The following is a 25574-nucleotide window of genomic DNA, read 5'->3' on the forward strand; positions in this document are numbered from 1 at the left end:
AAAAAAAAAAAAAAAAAAAAAAAGAGAGGGTTCTCAAAAGTAACTGAGGTTGTCCAGGCGGGCCTAAACTTGAATTCCTCCTACTTTGGCCTCAGATACTGAGAACACAGGCATGCAACGCCACACCTGGCTTAAAAGGAGCACTTTATATATTCTTTTGCCCTTTGTTCTTTTCATTTAAGTTGGAATTCCCTTTCAACACACAAAGAGAACTCTTTCAGCCATTGTAACTATTTCTGTATCTTATTTAATTAGACAGAAATTGATGGACAGTAGGAATATTTCCACTATAAATACATTTTATTTATTTATTTATTTATTTATTTATTTGCAAAACCAGGGATTGAACTCAGGCCCTTGCACTTGCCAGGGAGGCATTTATTCTATTGAGCCATCTGCCCGGCCCCTCATTTTTACTATATTAGGTCTGCTTACTCAAAAGCAAGAGAGGTATCTTCCCATTTTCTGAACCCACTTCGATTTCCTTTTGCAAAGTACAATTTTCAATGTAGAGGTCCTTTACATCTTTTGTCAGACTGATTCCTACGTATTCCATTTTTTTTAATGCTATTGTGAAAGATATTATTTCCTTAATTTCTCTCAGTGAGTTGGTTATTTGTGTACAAGAAGGCAACTGAATTCCGGGTGGTGACTGTGTGCAGCTAGCTACTGAATTTGCTTATTAGATCTGGCAATTTTTAGTGGAATTTTTGGGGTCTTTGTAGAGTAGCATGTTATCTGCATATCACCATTATTTAATGACAATTTAGCTTCTTCCTTTCCTATCATTAATCTTTTTCTTTCTCTTATCTAATTGCTCTGGCTAAAGTTTTTAGGACTATGTGGACTACGAGTGGACAAAGTGGCTATCCTTGTTTTGTTCCTGATTTTATTTTTATTTTTTTGTCTTTTTGAGACAGGGTCTCACTATGGCTGGCCTTGAGTTCAAATTCTGTAGCCCAGGCTCGTCTCAAACTTGCAATAGTCTTCCTCCTGCCTCAGCCTCCTGCGTGCTGGAACTACAGGTGTGTACCACCAACCTGGCTGTTCCTGATTTTAGAGTGAAAGCTTTCATTTTTGTTTTGTTTTTTTCTCTCCTCATTTAGTATGATGTTGGCTTTGGTTTGCCATAGATGGCTTTTACCAGATTGAGGTAAAAACCTTCTATCCTGATTTTTTGTAGGGTATTTATCATGAATAGATGCTGGACTTGGTCAAAAGATTTTTCTGCATCTATTGAGTTGACTATGATTTTTGTCCTTGGCTCTGTTAAGATGGTGTATTACATTTATTGATTTGTGTATGTTGAACCAGCCCTGCATTCCTGGGATGAAGCCCACTGGGTCATGGTGCATAATCTTCTTGAGGATTTGCTGCATTCTGTTTGCCAGGACCTTATTGAAGATTTCTGCATACATGTTCATAAGGCAGACTGGCCTGTAATTGTTGGGTCCTTCTCTGGTATTGATATTAGGGTACTGCTTGCTTCCAGGAATGAATATGCGAGTACTGCTTCCCTTTTAATTTCATTAAAGTTTGAGACATAGTGGTGTTAGGTCTTCAAGTTTCTTACAGAATTCAGCAGTGAATCTATCAGGGCCTGGGGTTTCTTTGTTGGTAGGTTTTTAATTACATTTTCAACTTCACTGATTTTGGTTTATTTAGGAATTTTATATCTTCTTGATTCACCTTTGGTAATTCATATTTATCTAGGAATCTATCCATTTCTTCTGCATTTTCTATCTTATTAGAATACAAGTTTTCTAAGCATATAGACGATCTTCTGGAGTTTGGCAGGGTTTCATTCCTGTTCATGTTCATGTGGATCTGTCTTTTTGATAAAGTTGGATAAGGGTTTGTCAATTATATTTAATCTTTCAAAGAATCAACTCTTTGATTCATTGATTTTTTTTTTGTGTTGCTTTTTAGTCTTCAGTTTGTTAATTTCTGCTCTGATCTTTATATTTTCTCTGTTGTGTGAGATTTTGGTTTAGCTTATGCTTCTTTTTCTAGAAGTTCGAGGTTCACCATTAAGTTGTTTATTTGTGCTGGCTGTTTTCCTCATATGGGTATTCACAGCTGTAAACTTCCCTTTTAGAACTGCTTTCATTGTGTCTCCTAAATTCTGGTATGTTGTACTATCATTATCATTTAATTATAGAAACTAATTTCTTTAATTTTGTCTCTAACCTTTTGGTGCTATTTAATTTACATGTATTTATGAAGTTCTGGTTTCTTTTGCCATTGATTTCCAATTTCATAGCACTATGGTCTAATAATATGTATGGCATAATTTCTTCTTTCTTTTTTTTTTGGCTGGCTCAGCCCACCCTGGGGGCAGGGCTGGCGTAGCATGTGGTGCTGGAGATTAAACTGTACTCCCTATGTGCTTGCCTAAGCAGGTGCTTTAGACTGCTGAGCTATCTTGCCGGCCCCTGTAAGGGATAATTTCAATTCCTTTACATTTACTTAAGCATGTTCTATGAGTTAGTATGTGGTCTATTTAGGAGAACATCCCATGTGCAGCAGAGAAGAATGTGTACTCAGATGGCAACACTCTGTAGACATCTACTTAAATTCCATTTCTGGGACCAGTGAGATACTTCAGCAGTCTAAAGCGCCTGCTTAGGCAAGCACACAGGGACCACGGTTTGATTCCCCAGCACCATGTGCCCCACAAGCCCTGTCCCCAGGGTGGGCTGAGGAGGCCACACACACAAAAGTAAGTCCAGGTCTTCAAAAGTTTGATTCAGTTCTATTATTTCATTGTTTATTTTTGTCTAGTTGATCTCTTATGAGTGGCCCAGCCACTCATTGAAATTAGATTCAATGAAATCCCCTAATAAAATTTTATTGTTTGATTTTTCCTGTCCGTAAATATTTCTAATATATAGTTGGATATACTGGTATTTGTTGACCATATACTTATGACTGTTATCTCTTCCTCTTGGATTGTTCCCATTTCAAGGATGCAGTAACCTTCTTTATTTTTCTTCATCAGTATTGGTTTGAAATTCACTTTGCAAATATAACAGCTACTGGATGTTTTTTTCTGGGTTCCTGTCACATGGAGTATCATTTTTCATCCTTTGACTTTCAGTGTACGAATTTCTTTTTGAATTGAGTATGTTTTTTGTATGCAGCACATTATTAATCTTGCTTCTTGATCCATTCTGACAGGCTGCATCTTTTGATTGGTGAACTGACGTCATTAATGTTGATAGCTACAACTGACAAGTATTGACTTATTCTTCTTATGTTATTTTCCTGTTGTTAACCACTCCGCTTTTTTTCCTTTCCTGTTTAATTGTTTGCATTGCCTGGTGGATTTCTTCTGTTGGGGTTTACAGAGTTGTAGTCTTTGTTACCCCTTTCTAGAATGACTTCCCATACATTTTGGTGTGCTCATTTGGTGGTCATAAATTTTCTCAGATTTTCTTTGTCATGGAAGTATCTTATTTTTCCATCAGCTTTGAAAGATAGTTTTATGGGGTACATCAATCTGGGCTGAAGACTGTTTCCTTTAGAACCTGAAATCCTTCACTCTAAGCTCTTCTTGACTCGACTGTGCTGAGATGTCACTGTTGATTCTGAAGGGCTTTCCTTTATAGGTGATTTGTTGCTTGTCCTTGATAGCACTTAAGATTGTATTCTTGTGTTGAATTTCTGGTATCTGGACTATGATATGCCTGGCCAGAGATTCTTTTATTGATTGTGGCAAGTTGGAGTTTTATTATCTGTATGTAAAATTCTTTTGCTTTCCAGTGAAATTTTGTGGCATGATGTCTGTGAACATTGTTTTTTTTATTTCATTTGTGCTGTCTTTCCTGATTGTTCATTGACGCCAATCAATCTTAAGTTATTTTTCTTCGCCTCATCTAGCAGCTGCTGTATTGATTTCTCATAGCACCTTGCTATTATTAAGAAATCTTAGGGGTAGGGATATAGCTCAGTGGCGTAAGTACCTGCCTGGCAAGTGCAAGGTCCTGAGTTCAATCCTAGTACAAAAAGAAATAAATAAAGTAATCTTTCTTTTCTTGATCCCTGAATATTCTGTGTATGGATGTACTTATTTATTTATTTTCAGTATCGGGGATTGAACTCAGGATCTTGTGGTTGCCAGGCAGGTACTTAAGTCGCTGAGGTATCTCCCTAGCCCTGCAAAGCTATGTTCCATATCTGAGATCCTGTCTTTTCATTGGCTTAATCAGCTATGGATACTTTAAATGGAATTTTTATCTTCCTGGATATTTGCTTGAATCTGCTTTATAAATTCCATTTCTTTCCTATGCTGAGCATTCATGGCTTCCATAATTTTTTAAAAAAAAATTTATGTATTTGGTAGAGTCTTACTATGCAGCTCTGACTTGTAATGATCCTCCTCTCTCAGCTTCCCCAGTGCTGGGATTATATGTGTGTGCAACCATGCCTGATCTTGGTGGTTGGCTTGGCATGCCCAAGGCGGGGCTGGCATGGAATCAGGTATCAGATGGAACTCTAGGTAGGCGCTTAAGACTGCTGAGCTATCTCTGTGGCCCTCCATAATTTTTTTAAGCTCCTGTATTTTTTGTCTGTATCTCTTCTAGTCACTATGCTTGGTTTTCATTGTGGAGACCATCTCTGCAGTTAACTGAGACATTTATTTCTTATTTGAGTTTTTCTAGAGCCTCATTCAATTGCTTGGTTACCACTTCAGAGTCCAGGTGGGTGGCATTCAGATTATTCCACCTGATTTCCTGTGGGTTTGCCTTTGGTAAACTGGATACCTGAGGCTATGTGTTATTTAAGTATCTTCTCATTGTTTTTTTTAAATTCCTTTTTTTTCTTCTGTATTTAGGACAGGGTCTACAGAGTCTACAGGGTCTCACTACATAGATCAGACTTACGGTGATTCTCCTGTTTTCAGTCTCCCAAGAGCTTCTGGCCATTCATCACCATGTCCAATCTCAATTGCTGTCTCAGCTCACTCCACAGCATGCCAAGGATTGAACCTCAGCCTCTGCACTCTGCCTAAACAGGTGCTTTAGTCTGCTGGCCCTTTTAGATTAATTCCTAGGGTGATGTTTGCAAATTGGCTACATTAGGTTGCTTTATTGCTAGTATTTATTTTTATTTCTTTAATTTTATGTATTTGGTACAGGATTTCACTATGCAACTCAGACTCATAGTGATCCTCCTGTTTCAGCCTCTTCAGTGCTGGGACTATAGGTATGTGCCACCACACCCAGTCTTCATGGCTAGCTCAGTGTACCTGAGGTGGGGCTGGCATGGCATGTGGTACTGGGGATCAAACAAGGGCCCCTGCACTTGTGTAGGCAGGGACTTAGATTGCTGAGCTATCTCCATGACCCCTATTGCTAATATTCAGAATCCTTAGGAAACAACTTCATCAAAGTGTATTACAGGTGTAGTTGGTTTTTGGATTCTGAGTTGGTTGCAAGCTCCTATCTCTTCAATTTGTTGAGGAAGAGAAATTGCTGCCTGTTTGGCCTAGGCCTTAGTTCTTTGGCAATGTGCCATAGAATTTTCTGTGACCTTTAGTCAATCTCAGTCTTGGAATACCAGGTAGCACAACTGTTTAGAACAATTATCTCATTTTTGGCTTTGGTGGTTCCATCAGCAATGACAACAGCATTAAACACAGCCACTCACTGCCAGCTAGTTAAGTCCTTTATGTCTGCTGCTCCCCTCCACTGTTGTGTCTCTCCATGGGCTACCAGCAGTTACCATGAGCCCAAAGGTTTGAAGTGTTCCTTTTGTGCAGGGAATCACATCTCAGGGAGAAGGTGTCACCACGAACTTCCTGCTTCATTGAAATTTCTCCCTTCACTCATTCTGTGGGCTGCAATTCATGCTTCAGATCCTTCCTGGGTCCAACAGACCCACTGCCCTTCTTGTCTTCCTTACAATGCTGTATTCCAGCATCTGGATAGTGACTCTCAGAGTGGCTCCTTCCCTGTTGCTTACCATCCCATCATCTTGGTGTTCCCTCTCTGATCTCTGCTAAGGTGACTTTAAAGCAAGACATACCAAAGTTATCTCCCTGCCACATCTCAGGTACTTAGTTACCACATGGATACTGTTCTGGGCTGTGCAAACAAACACTATTTCTATCATTACAGAAAGTTTGTGGAACAGTACTGATCTGACCTAAATGGTTTTTTTTAATTTTAGTTTGTTTTTAGAATTTATTTGTTGAAGAAACTGTTATTTAGTGGATTCCTAGGATATGAATTTTTCTTTTTTCTCTTTCCTTGTCTTTTTCATTCAAATCATTATTATTATTATTATTTTTTGCCACCTCTACTAATTTGTTACATGTTCTTTTAATATTCTTTTAGGAGTTATCACCATGTATATAACCTTCAGATACTTCAGTTTCCACATCTAGGGAAAGCAGTGGTACTCACCTCTACAAGATTATGAGGATTGAGTTTGTGAGATTGTGAGGAACGAAAGCATTTAAAATACTGCCTGAGTGTGTAATACATTGGGCATAACTGTTTTCTATGTTTACTACACTGACCCAGCTACCACCATGTTTATTTTTGCTCTAGTATGATTTCTCTTGTAGGGGATTCAACAGAGGAGAATACTTACCCGGCAGCGCAGGGACCGTTTGATCAGAAGATGCTTATGGCGAGGGTAAAGCTGTGAAGCACAGATCGGTTGGAAATCAGGCTGTAGGAGTCGTTGCTGAAGAGTGGTCACTAGCACGAAAGGCAGAAACTAGGCTAAGTTTACAGTCCATTCCAAAAGCAGACTTACATGTAGCTGGCAATGACGTCAAGGAATACTGTCATTGTGAATACTGTTCACAAAACTACAGAATACAAACTGGGCAGGCATTTTTTTGTTTTTTGGTGAAACTGGGGATTGAATTCAGGCCCTTGCGCTTGCCAGGCAAGCTCTTATCCTACTGAGCTATCTCCCCAGCCCCTGGGCAGGCATTTAAAAGTTTATTTTATATCTATTATATCTACTTCATTTTCCACATGTCATTTTGCTACCATACTAACACCCATCCTATTAAAAGTCACTAATGACAAGAATATAAGTAACCAAGGCAGACACAAGGGAGAAAGTATAAAATTACCCTCTGTTAAATTTACTGGTCTTGTGTAATAGTCTTCAGGCAGAGGTTCTACTTCATCCACAGCCTGAGCTGGCTCAATCTTTATCTCTTTCTGGTCTTCTCCCTCTTTCAGACTAAAAGATAGAAAGCAGCAATTTCCCAAGATTCCATATGATTCTCCTCAAAGTTTATTCTAAGTATAACAATCTTTTCCCCTATTGCCAATTGTTTTTCTTTTCCCTCTTTAAAAAAAAAAAAAATTACATTCTTTAAATATTTTTCTTTTTTTCCCCCATAATTTTATTGAGAAACAAATAGCAATGAGAAAGTTTCAAATCAAATTGGTGGGACAGTTCCAATAATTAACACATTGCATACTCTCTTCCTAGTGGTTATTTGCTGTACAAGATGCAGACATGATATCCTATTTACAAACACTATTAGAACAAATCCCTCTATTCATTAAGAGGATGTAACTATGTATCTATCCAAACCATGTTGAATACACAGATACAAAATGGACATTCATCTGTATCCCCTTTTTTGTTTAGTTCTGTCATTTGATTATAGGTGTATTAACTCAGCAAAATATTCTAAAAGAGTCCAGTAGTCCCTAACAGTATTGGGTCTTCTATTTGACTGGCAGTGTCAGAAATGGTTGACAAGAGTCCTGTACAGCTGAACATAACACCATGGCTTTACTTCTTATACTTTGTTTTTATACTTTTCTGCTGGTTGGTTAAGACCAAGATAAAGCAGGACCTATGCAACAAAAGTTGTAGCTTTTGGATTTGATAAGGTCAGTCAAATCCCCTCAGGATTTATCCTGAGAGATTGTAGATCCTTTGTCAGTGTCAGCCATGTGGATGAGTCACGGCCATTGCTTGGCCAATTTGCTCTCTGTGAAAGCCTGAGAATGTTTTCTCTCGATGTGACTCTCCTTAGGCACACTCTACATCATCGATCACTTTCCTTTTTGGCCCCATAATCTCCTTGATCAGAAAATTTGGGACACTACTGAGTTATGTGACGTTACAGTACAAGTTCTCATATGTCCTGAGTCTTAATTGACCTTGGAAGGCTAGGGCCAAAATGCTGGCTTTCCTTGCGGCCCTCTCTCTAATTTTGGTCTGCAAACTTAGGTTGTTAATCATCCAGAAGAGAAGCTTATTGTTATTACTATACAACCTAGGCTGTTATGCTTAACCTAAGTACTCAGACAAAGGTCTGCTCTCTAGAATTTATAAAGAACTAAAAAACACTAGGGCCCCAAAATTTAAAGACACAGTCCAGAAATGGCCATCCAAGATGAACACACCCTTCTCAGAGGATGAAATTAAAGAAGCGAATAAGTATATGGAAAAATGCTCTACATCGCTAGCCATCCATGAAATGCAAGTTAAAACAATATTGAGATATCATTTCACCCCTAAAAGAATGGCTATCATAAAGAAATCAATCAACAACAAATGTTGGAAGCTGTGGGGAAAAAGGAACCCTTTTCCACTGCTGGTGGGAATGCAGACTGGTGCAACCGTTATAGAAATCAGTGTGGAGACTCCTTAGAAAACTTGGACTGGAAATCCCATTTAAACCAGCTATTCCTCTACTGGGAATTTTCCTGGAGGATCTGAAAACATATCATAGTGATATATGTGTGCCTATGTTTATAGCAGCAAAATCTGTGATAGCCAAATCTTGGAAACAACCAAGATGCCCATCACCCGAGGAATAGATGAAAAAGATGTGGTATTTTTATACAACAGTGTATTATTCAGGTATAAAGAATGATAAACTCAAAGCCTTTATATTTAAGTGGATGTCACTTGAAGATATACTCATAAGTGAAATAAACCAGACACATGTGTAAATATAGTTTCCCTAGTATAAGAACTCAAAAGAAGAAATACAAATAGAAAGGTATAATACAACTAAAAGGAAAGCAAGAACTTGAGGACTAGACAATGAAAAGAGATCAAGGAGAAGAGCTAGGAAACATGACAGGGCAAGCCATATAGTTATATGTAGAAAATGAGTAAGGCAATGATCCTGAGAATCTTCAGAAGATTTTTGAATCTAGCAGTTAACTGGAATGATTCTCACCCTGATTATATATACAGACACCTGTGAACTAAGCAACTGCACTGAAGATGGCAATTTGTAATAGTAGGTTCATGCTTGGCGTGCCTGTCATTCTGGTCTTCTGAATATGGGCTGTTTGTCATGACATGCCAGTTGCTGCCATGCTGTCTCTCAGGTAGATGATTGTTCAAAAAGAAAGGGGTGGTGAATGAAGGCAGGAGACAGGAAAAGGAATGTTGTGGGACTGTCCTGCTACAAGGCTGTATATGGTTAGATTCCTGGATTTATGTGTAAACGTAAGAATTATATAATCTTTATGCCTATTTTAATTTTTTTTTTTAAATTTTTAAAATGTTTTTTCATCATATTCTGTAGGGACTTAAAGTTTAACATATCAATACTTGATGAAAAATACCTGTTCCATATTATGCCTAAGATCTTTAAATATTTTGATACCAACTTTTGTCCTCCAAGTCATTTAATGTCCAAACTTACGAAAGTCCAGCAAGTGTACTAATGGATGCACCAGCTCGTGGTCGCTGAAGCCTTGTTCCAAGACCATATTTGTCCTAAAAAAAAGTTCAGACATTCCTATTAGGTAGTTTGTAGTTACACATATTACTGATTGAAACCAAGAATTTGGGGTGGGACAGCATGAGAAGCTTAAGGAAATAAGCAAATGAAACAAAAAGGCTAATTTAAAAGCTTCTTTTAAAGAATAATTCGTAACCCCATCAATATTCTATTCTCAAATAAAAGCTCCAGATAAGAGTCTGAAACTATATTAATATAGTAAAAGTGAACCAAATGTGAACTTTTTTTTTTTTTTTCCCGGTACTGGAGATTGAACTCAGGACCCAGCAAATGTGAGCTTTTACTACTAATCGAAAAATATCTACACAATGGCCCAGCCATTATACATGGTGAATTTCTTCCTGGAACACTTTTGCTAACCATTTGCTAATTTCTTCAGGGTCAGCAAGAATCATAAAAGAGAACTTACCACTACATGAATAGTATGTTGCTGTAGAGCCCCAAAATAGCAGCAGGTTGCAACAGAGACAAAAAAATGCAGCATAAGATAGAAGAAGCAAACTCAACAGCAGCAGGTATATGGGAAAGTTGGGGAAAAAATGCATTTAATTCAAATTCTTCTCTTAAGTACAATATACTGTAGGGCATATACTGACTATACCATTAGATTATTTGGAAAAAATGCACTTCTTTAGTAAATGTAGGTGTTTTACAAGGGTTAATGTTTTATTAAGTTCAATTGTAAATATTGAATATAGACTTTAGCGATCCTTAAGGCTTTCATGGTTTAACTTCTCAGCTGAACCCAGTGTTAACTTTTCCAGGTCTCATCTGAACTATAAGGTAGGGATACACTACTATATCACTTGTGAGGTCTAAATAAAATGCACATGAAGTGCTTAGTACTGTGTTGACATGTCACTGCCACTCAGTGTTATTTGTTAAATCAACCTGCAGGGCCCTAAGCAAGCACAAAGAAAACAAATTGTTCTATGAGAGCAAACAGGAACAACATCAAATAATAGAACAGAAACACTTAGGGAACAGTAACAAAAACTCAAAATCTTCATCTCTTGCTTCTGCCTAGTAATATATAAAGTGGTAGAGAATGACTTCCATGAATAATTCATGCCAGAAATTCTACTTGCATATGTTAATATTTATTTAACCATGTGCAGTTCGAATAAACCATGTAGTTTATTTAACTATGTAAAGCCAGTTTCTCACACTGGAAAAATATGGGATCATGTAAAAAAATGATGTGACTAGAGCTGGGGAACTTCAAAGGTGTCAAAGATGGGCTGCAGGGTTAATGCGAGTGAGAGCCACCACTTACGCCCCTCCTCTTGTCACACTTTCTGCAATAAGGAGCTACAAGTAAAGTTCTGCAGCAGCTAGGAAATTAAACAGTTGCCTTCTGCTGGGGAGGAATAAAAGAGAAAGGGGAGTGGAGAAGAAATGCAAATATCTCCCTCAAGACAAAAACTGAAACAGAATCTAGGAAAAATGTAACTGCTGGACTTCACCATCTCTGCCATCTTGGATTCAGGAATCTACGACAATGGCCATTCTGAGAAACGCTCACTGTTCTTATGCCTCACAGGTCTTATAAACTCCTTTTTGTGCCAAACCTCACCGAAAAAGCTAGAGGCATATAGTTTCTACGCCGTGCCAATTTCTTGCGATCTCGTTCAACCTTTTCTTTCTGAGCGAGCTGCTGGTAATATTCGATCAGTTTGTTCATCTGTAAGAAATCAAAGAGTCAGTCTTTGTTTCATGAGAAAGACAACAGGAAACACAAAATTAATCAACCATACTGATTAACCACATAATAAAAGACCAATCACTACAAATGAGGAAATTTGCCTTTTTCTTTAAAGATAATTTCTTTTCATTACATGATCTATTTTCTGAACTGTAATCAACAACAGAAAAAAACAGGCAACAAAAAGATTGAAAATTAATTTCTTTCTTTCATTCATTTTTGAGGTTAGGAAAATTTATTGGAGAAAAGGAATGGGGACTACAAAGAGCACCTAAGGGACAGGAGGGGTCCTGAATGCGTTGCCCCATACTTTTTTTTTTTTTTTTTTTAAAGGCAGTCTAGGTATATAGCCAAGGCTAGACTTGAACTTGTGATCCTCCAGCCTCAGCCTCCCAGAGTGCTAGGATTACAGGTATGGGTCATCACAACTGGCTCACAATCCCTTTTTTACATACTACACTACATGCTTTTGCTTTCTGCAATTACAAATTCTTTGTGTTAGTCAAACTCCTACTTTGAATCCTTTTCTTACTGTTTCTGTTGTCCTCATATGTGAACAGTCCTCAGAAGTAGACCTAACTAGTTGGAATACTCTAAGAAATTTTTACATGGCATGATTTATTGTTCTTTCATGTTAGTTAGCATAGGTTTTTTTTTTTTCTTTTTAAATCTGAAGATTCTCATTTTTCCCATTAGACTTAACCTCTACTATTGTAGCAAATTTGTTTGGCATAGTCCTTAGCCCCTAGCTAAGTACTTGAAAAATGTTTCATATACATACGTACATAAAATTCAAGTTATTTCTGTTGATAAGAGTCCTAGAAGTTGTTCAAGAAATTTGTTCCAACCTCCATTAATACAATAGCATGTATGAGAAAACCCATTTTCTCCATACTTTCATCCAGGATATTTGTTATTTTTATTTTTTGCTGATGTCATAGGTGAATAATTATCAATGATTGTGCACTCTGACAGTACATTCCTTAGTTCTATAATAGTTTCTCTTTCTCATATTCTAGTTCAAGTGAAGAATAAACAATTGGTCATTGTACACACCAAAGAGATCAGTTATAAATTAAAGTATACTCAAGTCAAGAGCCTATAAGTAACCACTACTGAATTTAATAGTATTTTGTAAATTAGTAGTGATTCTAGGGGTTAAAACATTTACATGTGCATATTTCCAAGAGTATTTGTGAACAAATAAAACCTTAATTCATTAGTGTGTGAAGAACAAAAAATTATTTTCTGACATTTGGTTCAAATACAGAAAAAAAGATCAAGATTTTTCTATTAAGTCAATGAAAAGGATGTCATACTGTGATTTAGTGTCTCACAGGGAAAAATACTTTCTACACTAGCATGGTGGTGTGTGCCTACAATCCCAGCACTCTGGAGGCAAAGACAGGCGGATCACTGTGAGTTTCAGGCCAGTCTGGAGTACACAGCTGGCTTTGTCTCAGAAAACTAAGCCAACCTGACCCAATCCAACCTGACGCAAAATAATGAGAAACATTTTCCCTATGTGTAACAGATAACAAAACATACATTCTTGATTTCTAGGTATAGGTTACATCCACTGACAAAATGGAAGAATCTCAGTGTTTTACAATATATTTTCTCATTTTATTCTCTCTGTTGTGTGATCCTTTACTTACCCGTTGTGTGTGAGGATTTTCTGGTTCTTGCCAACCACCACTAGCTAGAACATAAAGGAACATTAAATAAGTCTTCACAATTTGATCAACTTATCTCATAAAACCAGGTCATCTATACTATACACATACACACAAACTTAGAAATATAAAATCACAGAATTGCCAAGAAAAAAAGCTTAGAAATTTTCTTGATTAGCATGCTCAAAATACATTTTTTTTGTTTAAATATGATAATAGTGATAATGATCATGACTACTTCCACCATCAGTGCATGCACAGTCTCAATACTGGGCACTTGAAAATTAATATTGCTTTCTATTTCTGTAGTAACTTCTGAAGTAGGAACTCTTTTATTATTATTAGTCTCATTTTACAGATGAGCAAACTGAAGCTCAGAGTTGCTCAATAACCTGTCCCAAAATGCATAGAGAGTGAGCAAGCAGTTTGACTTCAGAGCCCCTATTCTTTTTGTTTTTGTTTCTGTTCTTATTTTTTGGTGACCAGGTCTCACCATACAGTTCAGGTTGGTCTTAACTTATTATGTAGCCCAGGCTGGCCTCAAACATATAATGATCTTCCTGCCTCAGCCTCCTGAGTGCTCGATGTTAAGGTGTGTTCACCATGCCTGGGAGGAGCCCCTATTCTTATCTGCCACATTATATAAATTCTATGTCAATGGTGGTGAACCTATGGCATGCATCTGGCAGGGGACACACAGAACCCCCTTTGTTACCATGTGAGCCATGTTGCTCCAGCAGCCCACTATCAGATAACAGTTGCTTTTTCTAAATGAATACCTCAGTATTCAGATGTGAATGCAGTGTTGGCACTTTGTGACAAGTAAGTGGGTTTTGGGTTGCAGTTTGGGCACTTGGTCTCTGAAAGGTTTGCCGTCACTGGCCTGTGTCCTGTGACCCTAGAGAATTTCTTATAGAATTAACACTTGGCACAAATAATGAAAGAAAAGATTATTCAGGAGAGTTGAAAGTAAAATCATAATGAAAACTTTCAACAAATGATGCTGCAACACTGAAGATATCCATGTTAAAAAAGAAAAACCCTCCATCTTTACTTCACAATATATATGAAGCCCATCCCGAAGTGGGCAACAGAATTGAAGACCTAAGGGGACCTAGAGGTAAATCCAAGTGACACCATGTTAGGCTGACGTTTCCTCAACAAACCACACAAAGTGCAAACTATAAAACTGATAAACTAAGTCTTACTGAAATAAAATCTGTGTTCTTCAATAGGTACTATTTGGAAAATGAAAAAGCAAGCTACACACTAAGAAAAAAATGCCCCAACAGACTTTCAAAACACAGAACTATTATAACTCAATGGCCCAGAAAGAATAAAGTTACAAGTCAGACAAAAGATTAGAGGACACTTTACCAAAGATGCTATATGGATGACAAATAAATATATTAAGAAAACACAATCTACAGCCATAACCAAGTACCCTTCTATATGCACAGGAATAGCCCAAATGAAAAACACTGAACTAGCAAGGGTTGCTGAGGGATTAGAATTTTCCTACTGTTCTGGTTAGGACCCCAAACTGCAGAGCCACTTTCAAAAACAAGTTTGGCAGTTTCTAGTGAAGTTGAATACACATTTATCCTATGACCTAGAAATACTACTACTAGATACTCTCTTAAGAAAAATGAAAACATGTATTTACACAAAAATTCACAGGCCAATGCTCACAGCAGCTTTATTCATTTAAGCTTCAAACTAAAAACTAACCTACATGCCTGAACAAATGAATTGTGGAATAGTCACATAACTGAAACAATAAAAACAATATAAAGCAAAAACATGGATGAAATATAAGTCATTATTCTAAAGGGAAAGAAGCTAGGCACAAGGGACAATGCACTACAGAACTCCAATTATACAAACTAGGAACTAACATTACAGTGGCAGAAAAGCCATCAGCGTAGTAAGGAGCCAGGAGGTGGGGGAGGGTGTTGACTGCAAAAAGGAATGAGGATTCACTCCCAAGTTTAATGGGGGTGGAGGTGGTGTAGGAGTGGTGGTTGCTGATTATGTATACTGTGGTAAACCACCCGACTCACTATGAATGGGAAACAATGTTGAAAGAAAAAGATATATATATTGGTAAGATATATTCAGTATGTTTCCAGTTGCTTAAAATTGAAAATTCCTGGAGGCTATATACAGATGTAGAGAAGTATAAAGACATGCATGGACATCAGTAAATACTGAATTTAGTATGGTAGGCTGGGGCAGAGAGAAAAAGGGAAGCACTAGGACATGAGGGTTTGAAATTGTATTTTTTTTTCCCCCTTTGGTACCGGGGATTGAACTCAGGACCCTGCACTTGCCAGTCAAATGCTTAGTCTACTGAACTATCTCCCTGGCCTCCAGTGTTGTGTTCTCGTTCTCTCTCTCTCTCTCTCTCTCTCTCTCTCTCTCTCTCTCTCTCTCTCTCTTGTGGTACTGGGGGTTGAACTCAGGACCCTGTTTTTGCCAGGTAGGCACTTATATCACTGTGCTATATCCCTGGCCCCCTGAAATTACATTGTTGTATTTTATTTTTTAAGCTAGGTCATAAATATTTAACTATATTATTTATATAATTAAAAATAACTTTTTTTAAGGGCTGGCAAGATAGCTCAGTGGACTAAGCACCTCCTTAGGCAAGTGCAGGGACCAGGATTTGAGTCCCAGTACTACATGCTGTGCTGGCCCCACCCCTGGGTGTGCTGAGTCAGCCATCAAGTCTGGGCATGGTGATGCACACCTGTAATCCCAGGGCTGAGAAGGCTGAAAACAGGAGGATCACTATGAGTCTCAGGTGTGTAATGAGATCCTGTAGCAAATACATAAATTACATAAAAAACAAAAAACTTTTTTTCCAAAACAAGACTCTTAATTACCTTGCTGAAAGTGATATTTAATTTTCTTCCAAGTAATGGCTTAAACAGCATGTTGTAAAACAATATGAAAATCTTAAAAGGTTGCCTTAAGGTAATCCTGAAGTAAAGTTTTAAAAGTCTGCATGTTTCACCCAACTGCATCTTCAGAATTGGAAATTTATTCTACATGGCAATTTGGGAGGCTGACAGTGATCTCATTAGATTTTTTTTCTGTATGTTATGGAAAAGTATTTAAGCAACTAGTTCTATCTGGAGTAGTTTTAGGGCTTAAGATACCAATGACATCATGGAGGAAGTGGATTAGCACTGTCAAGGTAGCCTAGAGGTGAAGGAGAAGGGAAAGTGCCCCAGAGGAGACAAGTTTCCAGAAGCCTAGCTCAAAATCACAAGTTTTTAAAGTCCTGAAGCATAACTTCTCTGAAAGGCATTAAAACATTTACTTACAGAGTAACAAAACATTTGTCTGGTTTTCTGGGCTTTTACTAGACGAAAATAAATACAAACACTTTCTTCCTGAGGCCTACATCATGCCACTTTGAAGATATAGACATTGAACTTTTTTCTTTTTTAAAAAAATATATTTAGTATAGCGCCTACAGGATCTCACTACACAGACTGGACTCATAGTGATTCTCCCATTTTCAGCCTCCCAAGCGCTGGGAATATAGGAGCATGCTACCACACTCAGTCTCAATCGCCATTTCAGCGCACCCTGGGGGTGGGGCCAGAACGGCACTGACATTAAACTTAAACTCTAACAAATTCTAATTTACCTGCCATACTGATGTTAAAACATAATACAAAACAAAATAAGTCAAACCCAAATATTTAGTGGTAATCTAAAAAGATGCTACTAAATCTTTCTAATACAAATTATAAGGACTGGGAGTGTAACTCTGCAGCAGAGTGCTTGCCTAACATTTGCAGGGCCCTGAGTTCAATCCTCAGCACTATTAGGAAAAATAAAATTTCAGGTAAGTGTGGAGCCCGCAACAAACATTTTTAAATAACTAAGGTATGCTTGTTTACTTTTTAAAAGCATGTATTTTACTTTACCAACTCAATGTATAAAGTCAGAAAAACAACCAAGAGCTCAAGTATTGTAACCAAACGCAAACACCACAGAATGAAGGACTGTAATTTTAGAAATAGTAAAACTGAAATAAATTTCATCCATATTTATTTGAAAATTGTATAAAAATCTATAGAAAGGTTTTACTTAAAAGTCCATCTTCATTTTAAATACATAAAGTGACACGTAATGAGTATATTATGGGCTTTCCAACTTATTAGTAAGCTGTAATTCTTATAAAAATAAAAAAAATGTTAATTTTTATAAGTAGAAACTTTTCAGAAAATTAAATTTCAGAAAGCAATGCAACCATTTATACAAAGCATAAAATTAACTCAAATTTTTTTTTGTGTGTATCTTTTTGAAATAGGGTCTTACTAGGCAGGTCAGGCTGGCCTTGAACTCACTTTGCAGCCCCGGCTGGTCTCAACTCACAATGATCCTCCTGCCTTAGCCTCCCTGCCTCAGTTTCCCAAGTGCTGGGATTACAGGTATAGGCCACCTCGCCCTACTCAACTCACAGTTTTGGACTGACTGTAAGATGTGGTCTTTAAATCCAGAAAGACATAATTTTTTTTTGTTCTGCAGATAAATAAATACAGACATAAATAAAAATGTATACACATTTTAGGAAAAGAAAAAATAGTATGATGTGTTATCCTTGTATGGGGGGCCCTAGAAGATGCCGTACGTTGCAGAACACCCACTATACTATGGCTCCTTAGAGAAGAAATTAAAAAGCAAGTGCAACACTCTGGATGCCTGAGGTTACCCAAGCAGCTCTCATGCTAAATATCTGGAAGCTAATGGCCACCACTTTGAGCACTCCTTGTAATTACAGAGGCAAAAGGTAACTTGTATTAATTTCATGATGCCTCAATATATTTCGTATTAACATATTTATACAAGTTCTTCTTTTCCTGAAGTGTGCATACATTCTTTTGGCAGACTCTGTATATAAGTGTACACACACTCACATACATAATCACACACATATGTGTATTCGCTATTTGCATGTTTGGATGCTCTAGATTACTCTAGGATATAAGTGGGCGTCGAACTGCTGGGCAGAAGGATAAAAGCAATTTAAAATTTTAATACGTGCCAAATTGTTCTCTAAAATGGGAGGGTATGAGAGAACTACTTTCTTCTGTTATAGTCAAGCAGATTTAAAAATAGATTTAAAATCTTTTTCCAAGAGAGATGAAGCTTTATCATGATTATTATTGACTTTAAACAAAACTTTGTACATTGAACATTTTGATCCTGTTATGAGAGCTGCTGCTCATACCCCTTGCCTATCTTCCTGAGTTTTTTCCTTACTGATTTATAAGGATTCCTCAGTTTTGGTTATTAATCTTTAGTCTATTTTTCTTAGTTTGTAACTTTTATCTTTTACTTTTGTCCCTGTTGTATTTCAACATCAGGAATATTCAATTTTTTTTATATTTTATTTTTTTCATTTTTTAAAAAAATATGTCTAATTCTATAAATACTGGATTTATGAAAGCTATTTCATTAACTCTAAGAAAACTAAGTAGTTTTACGCTGTCTCAGAAGAAACATCATGATCTGCAATGTACAGAATATGGGCATACAGGAGACTCAACAGCAACACACTCAGCTCTTGCTGCCCTGCCTGGTTACAGAGATAATGGCCTATGGACAATTATACTGCTAGTGGTCGTACAACAGCTCATGATCACGTCTACTTTACCTACCTACGGATTTGTCTGCCATGCCCACATCTCGAGATGTCCAGCGACAAAATCCACAGGCTAAGTAATAGGCTTTCTTCATGGTGGTTTTGGCTGGGTCATCTGGAAGCTGTGTGGAGATGCTCGTTGCCCGAGTGGAGAGGGTGTGCATGCAGCCAGGACAGTCAAAACAATTGGCGCATCTGTGACATTATAAACACAAGCATTCACTCATTCAATAATACATATCAGCCAAGTACTACTATTATATAATTATTTTCTTTAATGTAGGTAGGCTATCGTTCTAGAAGTCAAAAATTTAAGAGAACAAATATAAGAAGTGTCTTTCAAGAAAAAAGAGGGGCTGGGGAGATAGCTTAGTAGAATAAGTGCTTGCCTGGCAAGTGCAAGGGCCTGAGTTCAATTCCTGGTTCCGCAGGGGGGAAAAAAAATTAAAAAAAAAAAAAAAAAATAAAATACTCTTGGTGGGGGGGCTTATCAACTTGAACATTTTGATTCTATTACATGTTCATTATTTTCACCATAGTTCACGAAGGATTTGAGTGACCCAATCCTACTGCAAAGAAGGAATCCATGTTCATAAGTGGTGTTTACTGTTTTAGACTCTTCATGCTTTATAGATGTCAAGAATGTTTCTGAGGAAAAGTAAATGTCACAGCTTATTCCTTTACAGGACAAATCAATTGCTTAATGAAAAACGGAATAAATGAAAGAACCTATGACACTAGATTTGGAAAGTGCCTGCTTACCTGCTGTGCCAGAAACCTGAACAGATACCAGACATGCTGTCAGACTGCAACAGTTCAGAACAACACACTCACGCGGCTTTCAGATGTCACCTTAGACACCGCTCTTCCTACTGCTAGGCCAACATTTCTCTTTTTGGATCCTTGTACCCTCTTGCATTTAACTCTTCTGCTACCTAAGATCATTACGATTTCATAGCCTGTCTTGTATTACTTCTGTTACCTGTGATATTTTGCTCTTTCAATATTTTTCTCAAGGAAGGATAATAATAGTATCCATCTCACAGACATACTTTAGGGATTAAATGTTAAATTTGACATGTGGAAAACATGCAACACAGATTCTCATTATCGTAGACTGTATCCTGAGGCAGGAAAGGAAGTAGTGGTTCATATCTAAGAAGTACAGAAATGCGACTCGCAGCAAAAGGACTGTTCCACCAAGGTCAAGACTATATGGCATCCAGCAGTAATGCACATTTAGAAGAGTCTAACTTCATTCTCCAATAAAAGGAACCAAAGCACTTTTGAGAAATAGTTAATTTTGGAGCTAAAAAAGTACATAAACTAAGCTTGGAAAACCTTGCAGTACAGGAAGGATGGCACTCAAATGACTGAACAGAAGAATATTCTCTCTACCCCAATGAGATGGGTATGTAAAATAGATACAGGAACAAGCTTAAAGAACTCTCCATGGCCACAGTTGTACCATATTCAGGGGGGAAAAAATCTTTCTTTCTATGGAATTATAATTCAAAGTATATTCAAGAGTTCAGTCTTTTTCAGTAAATGATTAAATAAAAAATAACGAAGAGATAGATCTTCTATGCAAGGAAAGCCTAAATAGTTATGCAGGCAGTCTTTAAGGGGAGGGAAGCCTAATTCCCCACCTTTTAAATATGGGCTGTGATGGTACTTCTCTTTCTAAAGAATACAGTACAGTGTATGCATATGTGGGGGGTAGCATTACAGTAGAGAAACAAGACAAATGCCAGCTCATTCTAGGCAGTCAAGGTTAACCTGCACAGTGATAAATCATACTGACAGTATTTATCCTTGATGCGATGTGCTGAGAGGCGGCCCCTTAATTCTCTGGTCCTTCTCCCCAACACACATCTCTAATATCATGAGGCAGACATCACACAGATCCCAACTGGTCGAAAATTTCAAAATCTGGGGCTGCTGAGATAGCTCAGTGGTCTAAGTGCCTGCCTAGGCAAGTGCGAGGACCTGGGTTTGATCCCTGGCACTGCACGTGTGCCAGTCCCACACTGGGTGTGCCGAGCTGGCCACCAAGACGGGGTGTGATGGCACACATCTGTCATCCTAGTGCTGGGGAGGCTGAAAACAGGTAGATCACTATGAGGCCAAGTTGCATAGTTAGACCCTGTACCAAATACATAAAATTAAAAAAAAAAAACAACTTTCAAAATCATGAAAATTGATGTTGTAATAAATGATCACAGCCAAGCAAAACCTAAGGAGAGACACACTAGGGGAGAATGTTTGGGAACTCTGCATGATCTTCAAAAATGATTCTTCAGTATAAAACTCTTCTAAAATAGAATATTTGTAGTAAAATCAAAGGATATTTCATCATAGGCCATGATGACACTAAAAAATTGGAAAAAAGCTGTTTAAAAAAGAAAAATTTTATATGTTTCCTTACTAGATATTTTAACAAAAGTTGAAAAACACAGTAAGTGGTCCTGTTCTTACCTATTCTTTTTTAGTTTGGCTTCAGCCGATGGCATATTTTCTAAGCAACTGGGACAATAATGGGAGTCCACCTAGGAGGAAATAAACAATCAAAAAAATCAGAGAAAGAAAAACTGAACTTTGCTCACATAAATATCAAATAATGAATTTTAAGCAGGTCACTGATTTGAAGTCACTGATGTGAAAGTCACTGATCTGAAGGAATAAACCAGTTGCTCAGGTTTAGGGTTTATTCTTCAGTCCTGTCTGTCTGTCTGTCTGCCTGTCTGCCTGCCTGCCTCTTCCCCTCCCTCCCTTCCTCTCTATTATTTTAGTTTAAAATTTTTTTTCAAGGGCCGGCCTGATAGCTCAGTGGATTAAAGCACCTGCTTAGGCAGAGCACAGCGGCCCTGGTTAGATCCCCTGCGTGCCATGGCAGCTCTGCCCTGCAGGATGCACTGAGAAGGTGATTGAGACTGGGCGTGGTGGTGTGCGTTTGTAATGCCAGTGCTTGGGAGGCTGAAAACAGGAGAATCACTATGAATACAATCTGTGTAGTGAGACCCTGTAGACCCTTTCCTAAGTACAGAGAAAAAATAAATGAATATATATATTTTTTTCAGACAGGGTCTCATTATGTAGTTCAGGCTAGCTTTGAGCTTACCTTGTAGCCCAGGTTGGTCTCAAACTTGTAATGATCCTCCTGCCTCTGCCTCCCAAGTGCTGGGATTACAGGGGCATACCACCAAGCCTAGCTATTTTTTTTGTTTGTTTGTTTTTGTGCAGGGTCTCATTTGGACTCCTAGTGATCCTCTTGTTTTCAGCCTCCTTAGTGCGGAGATTACAGGGGTGTGCCATCATACCCTGACTCCTGTGCTGGCTCAGCGTATCTGGGGGTGGGACTGATGTGGCAGGTCCCTTGCGCTTAGCTAAGTGAGTGCTTAGTCTGCTGAGCTATCTTGCTGGCCCTATTGTTTTTTTTTTTTTTTTGTTTGTTTGTTTTTGCCCAGCTTCTTTTTAACTTGTTTCTTTCTTTCTTTTTTTGCTTCCTTTTAACTCTATGGGTTTTCTAAAATCCTTCTATTTTTTCCTTCCTGATATTTTTTCTTCCCTTTCATTAAGATTTTGTGTTAAATGTGAAAGTTGTCTATAAAGACAAATGAAAGTTTCTGAATCAAGAATGTTACAATGACCTCATAGATTAGTTTAATCCAACTGTAAAATCTCCTCTCTAGTTCAGCTTTATTTCACTAGGAAACTGGGCCATCCATTTAGCTGTGAAGGGGAGATTTTAAAAGTAAGTTTTCTTATTATTTATTATGTTTACTAAGCAAAAATTAGCATTACAGGGGCCAGGGATATAGCTTGGCAGTCTAAGCACCTGTCTGGCAAGTGCAAGGACCTGGGTTTGATCCCCTGTACTATATGCTGCGCAAGTTCTGTGGTGAGCCTGCCACCAAAACCAGAGTACATGCCTGTAATCCCAGTGCTGGGGAGGCTGAGACAGGAGGAACATTACAAGTCTGAGCTGCTGAGACCCTGTACCAAATAAATAAAAGATTAAAAAAAAATTACTATTTACAAAGTTGTAGTTAGAGATTTTTAAATGTCATATTCAACTATAGGATAGTCTTATATCACAGGATTTTTTTTTTGTTGTTGTTTTTGTATTTTTTTAGGGAAGGGTCTACAGGATGTTCAGGGTCTCACTATTAGATTGGATTTGTAGTGATCTCCCTGTTTACAGCCTCCCAAGAGCTGGGATTACAGGCATGCGCCACCATGCCCAGTTCATCTCAGCATGCCCCAGGGCGGGGCCGGCACAGCAGGCCCAGGAATTGAACCCCTGGCCCCTGTGCCCGCTTGCTGGTGCTTTAATCTTATATCACAGTTTAAAATTAAAATTTAAATTTATTGTACTTTTCAAGGTCTATATAATTATTTTCTTTAATGCAGGTAGATCCTATTTAACAATTGCTGACTACCTGCAGATGGAAAAGACATTCACTTGAACATAAACATTGTGATAAGAAACTATCTTTTTTTATCATCATCTATTACAAACAGGTCCAACTTGTATACATCAATAAAAGCTGCTACTTAATATAAAACAGTATTGCTAACTAAATTCACACTGACACATGAAAAAAGGCAAAATACAATTCATTGTCTTCCTGATCCTGTTCCAAATTCTGCTTTTCCCTCTGTGTGCTGCTTCAGACTAAAGATTCTCTATGAGAACTTTGTGGATTGCTTTCCTCTTCCCAAACTCTAATGGCTTCTGTATCTCAGGTATGTGCCACATTATAAGAGATGTTAACTGTATGTCCTAGCTCAGTGACAATGAACCTTTTAGAGCTATGAATGACAACAAACAGGGCTGGCCAGATAGCTCAGCAGCGGACTAAAGCATGCAGGTGCAGAGGCTGGTTTTGATCCCTGGTGTGCCATGCTGGCCCGGACCCCAAGGCACAATTGAGACTGGGCGTGATGGCATGCACCTGTAATCCCAGCAGTTGAGAGGCTGAAAACAGGAGAATCACTACAAGTCCAATCTGTTAGTGAGAACCCTGTAGACCCTGTACTAAATACATAAAAAAAAAAAAAGGTAACAAACAGCTCATTTTGGGATGTGTGCCATAGGTGTGCCACCACTGCCTAGTTTTAGAGAACATTAGATCAGGAAGGCTGAGTTTCCTAATGCCCAGTGAGTTCTGGGGGTGGGCTGCAACAGGGAAACATCTTAGTGAGAAAGGACCTGCCAAGGCAATATATACAAGCTGCTAATAGAGAATATAAGAGAAGTCATGTCTGACATATAAAATACATAAGCATTTGGCACTGCTTTTCTTGTATCCTTTAACAGCTTTCCTTGACTAGCCTTAATATCATGAAGAGTCTCTTCAACAAAATAATTATTAATGTGTATAATGGCCTATACCGTAAAACTTTTGACATGCATTTTAACAGCCCAAGGATCTTAAGTACAATTCTCTAAGTCAGGCTAAGTGCAAATCCTGATGTTACCTCCCAATCTTAAATTACTGTTTATGTGGCCTGCAGCAAAGATACTTGTTTTTTTTTTTTTATTTGTTTTATAAAACATCCATTTTCATTGGCATGGAGATTATGTAAAGCACATGTACTGAAACATTGCTAACTGGTTTTTCTTTAGTTGAGTTACTCAATACCAAGATTTATGTCTTACTCATCTTTTAATACCTAAAACTTACTGAAATGAGCAAGTTGGGTCAAGTGCTGTGGAAGTTTGGAGATTATTTTTTTCCTGGCTGTGATCCTATCCCAACTACCACTTGTGTCTGTGAAGAATGGCACCAGTTCCCTCAGAAACATCTTTAATATACCTCTTTGAGCTTCCACCACAGACTGTATTCTAAACGTTTTTCACTCAACTCACCCCACCCATATCTCTTCCCTGCTGCAGGTCTTGGCCAGAGACAGGAATCATGGCAAACAGTTTGAGGATGGGCCTGGTTTCTAGCCAAACAGGCAGAACTTTCCAAGGTGGGTGGGCCATGAATAAGAATGCCTGTTCCTCTCTTATCCATCCTGGAATGACGGGCTTTGTTACCCAAGTGGCCTTAATTAAATACCCCCGGCTTTTCTTCCTAGCCCACCAAGAGATACCCAGAGTCTATGTCAAATTTATTTAACTAGAGGCCACTCTAGAAACAGGACCCGTTGAACCCCACCCGGACTTCCTTTCCAAATGACAGACTATAAACGAATTAAATCGCAAGCCCAACTGAGTGACGGGAGGAACAGCCAATGAGAAAGCTAGGAAAAACAACTGCCCGCCCCTAACTGGGGAATTTGCCCCTCCCCCGTCACAGTGACTAGGATTGAACACCCTCCAACAGTCTTGCCCACACCACAGCGTTACCTCGTGAGACACACATTCCAGAGACCTCAGTTCGCTACAATAGCGGCAGAAGTAAAGCTGCGAGAGTGGGGCCCGAACCTTCTTTTCTCCCTGGACTAGATAGAGAACCCGCTCCGATTGCAGCAAAGACGCCATCTTAAGGAGGGAGGTGCCAACCAAGCTCCCGCTGGTCACGTGACGCACAGCAGTTTCTACCCTCCTCCCCTCCCCCGCCCTCTTTACGTGTTTGTACGTAGAGTACGTATAGTACGTCTTCAGTTTCCGACCCAGTAGGGCTTTGCGCCGGTTGAAAATCCAAGGGCGCGTGCGCAGAAGGAGGCTATTTCCCCCCCCAACCCCCGCCCCCTCCTTTCCTAAAGCTTTCGGTGAACAGCAGCTACCAGCTTCAAGCCTTTATGCCTTTAGGTCGAAACTAG

General features: G+C 38.4%; 1 protein-coding gene across 1 annotated transcript in view; it reads right to left on the reverse strand.

The window, feature by feature from the left end:
* Dctn4 (dynactin subunit 4) overlaps positions 1-25351 on the reverse strand; it is a 37474-nt gene extending 12123 nt beyond the window's left edge. Inside the window, exons 1-8 of the mRNA XM_004631310.2 lie at positions 25159-25351; positions 21276-21346; positions 18814-18992; positions 13115-13158; positions 11328-11435; positions 9653-9726; positions 7097-7209; positions 6601-6710 (exon numbers count right to left, since the gene is read on the reverse strand). Coding sequence (XP_004631367.1) covers positions 6601-6710; positions 7097-7209; positions 9653-9726; positions 11328-11435; positions 13115-13158; positions 18814-18992; positions 21276-21346; positions 25159-25293 — 834 coding nt within the window. The 5' untranslated portion in view covers positions 25294-25351. The remainder of the gene's footprint in view (positions 1-6600; positions 6711-7096; positions 7210-9652; positions 9727-11327; positions 11436-13114; positions 13159-18813; positions 18993-21275; positions 21347-25158) is intronic.
* Positions 25352-25574: the final 223 nt, after the last annotated feature.

Source organism: Octodon degus, unplaced genomic scaffold (assembly GCF_000260255.1).
Source record: "Octodon degus isolate 3935 unplaced genomic scaffold, OctDeg1.0 scaffold00040, whole genome shotgun sequence".
Classification (NCBI taxonomy): domain Eukaryota; kingdom Metazoa; phylum Chordata; class Mammalia; order Rodentia; family Octodontidae; genus Octodon; species Octodon degus.